The sequence below is a fragment of the Sinocyclocheilus rhinocerous genome, unplaced genomic scaffold (assembly GCF_001515625.1).
Source record: "Sinocyclocheilus rhinocerous isolate Xijiao unplaced genomic scaffold, SAMN03320098_v1.1 scaffold156, whole genome shotgun sequence".
Taxonomy (NCBI): Eukaryota; Metazoa; Chordata; class Actinopteri; order Cypriniformes; family Cyprinidae; genus Sinocyclocheilus; species Sinocyclocheilus rhinocerous.
This window is the reverse complement of record NW_015662023.1, coordinates 329,850-334,137: the sequence shown is the minus strand read 5'-3', so window position 1 is coordinate 334,137 and position 4,288 is coordinate 329,850. Positions and strand designations below refer to the sequence as shown.

The 4,288-nt window shown below is 35.2% G+C and overlaps 1 protein-coding gene across 1 annotated transcript in view; it reads right to left on the bottom strand.

Moving 5' to 3' along the window:
• The window catches only part of LOC107727350 (exostosin-1), a 333,036-nt gene that overhangs the window by 22,717 nt on the left and 306,031 nt on the right, over positions 1 to 4,288 (bottom strand). The window contains exon 8 of the mRNA XM_016537193.1: positions 1,558 to 1,647. Coding sequence (XP_016392679.1) covers positions 1,558 to 1,647 — 90 coding nt within the window. The remainder of the gene's footprint in view (positions 1 to 1,557; positions 1,648 to 4,288) is intronic.

Below are 4,288 nucleotides of genomic sequence, written 5' to 3'. Positions count from 1 at the left end.
AGGTTAAAGGTCAATGAAAAAAAGTAGTTGTTCAATTTTGCAAGAAAAAAATAAAAATAATAATGGTATAATGTACTGAAGAATTATTAACAGTAAAACTTTGTTTGAGGAGCTTTTTGACACAATCTAATTTAAATATGCAAGAAACACCTTATAAATCACCATCAATAAATAACATCAAATATTTTGACTATATTTTTTGCATTTTTATTCTTTAAAAGGGGTGCCTGAAAAAAAAATCATCATAAAATAATCATTACAATTTAATTTTTTTCAATATTATTAAAAGGTAAAAAAAATTCTACTATTAATAATAATTATGAAATGTTTGTCCCTTTCTGTCATGTCATTGTTCTCATCAAGGTTACTTTTTGAAAATACAAAAAGCATGGAAAAGTACTTCCAAGATCAATAGAAAAGGTTTTAATTAAAGGTATAATGTATTTAATGCAATCAGCTGTCTTGAGATGCCATTTTATAAGTCAGAAATTAAAAATCTAAATGAAATCTCATCACAACTCCTATAAACAGGTGTGTAGGAATAAACAGAAGCAAACAGTCAAGCAAAAATATGTGAATCCCATACACTGCTATAGCTTGCAAATCATGTTTCAGGCATGCAACCTTCATTTGGCATTGTTTTCAAACAGGAAGTTAAACACACACAACTTTAAAATACAAAGCAGCAAATGAAAGCACAATTACAACGAATAATAGCCTAATGCCGAGTTCACACTGCACGATTTTAGCCCGATTTGAATGCTACCCCAGATAGTCATGCAGTGTGAAAACAACGGCGATCCGACGAGTTTGAAAATCGTGCAGTGTGAACTCGGCATAAGGAGAAAAAAGTGACAGAAAGTCAGAATTCCACATATTTTGAGAAAGACACAAGCTGCCTCTCACCAGGACCAGTATACGGATACCAACATCTTTTTGTGAATTTGGACATCCAATTAGAGATTTCCTCTTTCTTTTTCTCTCTCCATATCTCTCTCTTTGTAGCACATATTATTGTCTGATTAAATAATACAGCTGAGAGCAATTAAAAATTAGCCCAGCAGGCTGCTGATGCTGCAGTGTGCAAATATCATCTCTTGTCTCAGGGAAAACGAAGACAGAGAATTGACATTAACAAAGTGCAGAACAAACACAAAACAAGCCAGAAACGGACAATACATGCAGCATCACAAATACCACTGAATAAAAGAGACAAAATAATGAGGTAAAAAAGGACAGGACAAAGGAAGTAGACTGGGAGAGTGAAAGTTTGTTTGTGAGTGAGAAAGAGAACACTGAAGTATTGCACTATTAGCTTAGCAACATGCTAAATTCAAACTTTAAAATTAGTTGTGTGTTTTCTTTGCACTTTATGTGCTATTTCAAAACGATAATTTGTTAGAAATGTAATAATACTTTTCAATATAATGTCAATTTTGTCACTTGACAAAGGATTGAGATTTTGAAAGATAAAACCATATAGTGTACTATATGATATTCCTTACCATTTCAAATACAGTAACATTTATTATGTTGAATGAATGTGTGATCTCTCACCTCATTGGTGGACAGAACCGAGTCCTCGTCCAAGCTGAGAACTGCATCAGTTTTGATAGCTTGATGAGGGAAAAAACGTCCACTCATCGTCTGAGGGGAAATACAAAGTGAAATTAGTGATTCACAGATTTTCAGCACAGAATGTGGTTGATATTTGTTAATTTACACCATTATTTTTTTTTACATTGTTCAGAAATGACAAAGCATTTATTAATGAAACTTTACTTTGACACATCCTTGTCTATCATCGCCTGTGACATCTGTTTGTGTCTCATCTGTTCATCAAGTCAAAGTCACAATAGTTGAACAACTGCCAAAGTACAATATGGTAATTTACACCTTGCGGTAGGAAAAAGGACATTAAATAAAATATTAAGAGGGTGTAGTGAATCTTCAATGCCATTTGAGGTCATTGAACATCCCATTTTAATGGTGGATTGCTGAATTGTGTACATGTACAGTACATGTATTTGTGTCTGTACACCAGTGCCAATTCATGTGTTTGCAGTCTCTCAGGGTGCGAATGACAATTCGATAAACCATTTGGCCCAAGAAATGACTATTCTCTAGAAGATTGTATAGTTACAGCCTAGTATACACTATAGTATATAGCCAAGTTTAACGTGATTTCCAGGGGTCAGGGGTACAGGTTTTATGTGCCAAGAAACAAAGTCTTGGAGGGTATACAAAGTTGTTACAATGAACACATCTCAGAAGAAACTAGTTTGTAGATTTGCCAATGAATAGAATATTTTATTTTCAGAGTTTTGTTTGAGGCAAATAAACAATATGTACACGACTGCAGCACAACTGTAAATCCTACTAATGTTTTCAGAGTAACGTCAATACAATAATCAGTACTCATTATACTTGGACGGATAGTCTGACCACAAAGTCAACACACATTTCTACTCCTTTTTTTCAGAGTTCCCAATTGCAACCTGTTCATGTTGACATCTGCCTAATTTATTGTCAGATATTGTAGAGTTAGGTTTAGAATGCATGTTCTTTGACATCAACAACATAAGATCAGATTGACCTGTGCCCCATTTTTGAGATCTAATCGAATGACTGTTTGCCAGACAGTCAGAAGTACTGAGAACAGGTTATTTATCACAGCAAAAGGGGTTGTCAACAGATTGTTGGATTTGGTCTTCAAATATCTTACAGATTTTCTCTGAAGGTCCTGTTTATACTGCCAAGCCGTTGAGAGGTTGACTGGCCACAGAACACTGACATGTTTAGCGAACAGTGATAGGGATCAGTGACCATTCATCACTGCAGAGAGAAGATGACATAACATGGTGTACAGATCCAAAATGTTAGATCAAATCTCCACACCAAGAATACTGGATTCATTCTCTTTATCAGGTCCCTTCAGAGGATATCTGTATTGTGTAGTATCCAAAACCAGTCAGCAGAGTTTTGTCTGATACCCAAAACCAGCTGACAGCAAGTTTTGTAAAATTCTGTCATCATTTACTCACCCTCAAGCCTCGTACACACTGGGACGATTATCGCGCGCGCTTATCGCCGACGTTTTTCGACGTGTCTTTTGTGTTCATACCCAAGCGATTTTCGCTGGCGATGAGCCGAGTAAACGTGCAAATTCACTCCCTGACATTAGATGGCGCTTAATGAAAAACAGAAATACCCCGGTACACATCGAATCCTATAGACCAGTGGTTCCCAAACTTTTTGCAGCGTGCACCTCTTTCTAGTGTTTGACACATGTCAAGCACCCCCACCACCGTACTCCGGTTAAACACCACATTTTTTACTGCAATACAAGTATAAATACAAGTATTCACTGTATACAAGGCTTGACATTAACTCTTTTGCTCACCAGCCACTGTGGCTAGTGGTTTTCCAAAATTACTAGCCACTCAGCATTTTCACTGGCCACAATTTTGTTGCTGGAAAATTAAATTTTATATGACTAAAGTTACTGCATATTAAAATTTATTTGAATTGATTTCCAGGTCTTTTTTTTTGCCTATAAAAAGGGCATTTCCCCCTAACCTTATTAAATGCATGTGTCATCTTTCATATCAAATTCTTACATTTTATTAATAATTTACACATTTACACAGACCATTTAATGAAGCTGAAATGTAGCATGAATGCATTAACACTGCAAAATTAAAACAGCATAAATAATGCTGTGAGCTTGGTGTTTTACATCAGGTTCTTTTTATTTACAAATATGAAAAGTTGTAAAAAAAAAAGTACAAAAAAAAAAGTTACTTTTAAATTTCAAAGTAACCCGCCAGCAGGTGGCAGCAAGTTGACTGTCTTAATGAGTGAGTCATTGAGGCATTCAAATGATTCGTTCAGACGGCTGATTCATTCAAGAATGAAGCAAGCGCCTGTCTTTATGAATGGACCACTGAATCATTGACTCAAATTATTAATTCAAAAATGCGAATCATTCAGTAGCCTAACGAAACACCGCTGACGCTGACACTGTTGCTCAGAGATGCACGACAGTTCTGCTGCTAAGTTTGTTTGGAACTATTTTCGTTAAACAAATCCAGCAAAAACAGTCATATTGACATTATTGTACTAAAATATATGCCCTAAGTCACTTAATATTAACTACTCGTTTGAAGTCTTGTTTAAAATCAATGTCGAATTTACAATCGTACTGATTTTCGGGGAAAACTGCACTCTCTTAGTCGTGTCATGTTAATTAATTAGGCTAGGCTTTATGTAATAAATATAAAAACTA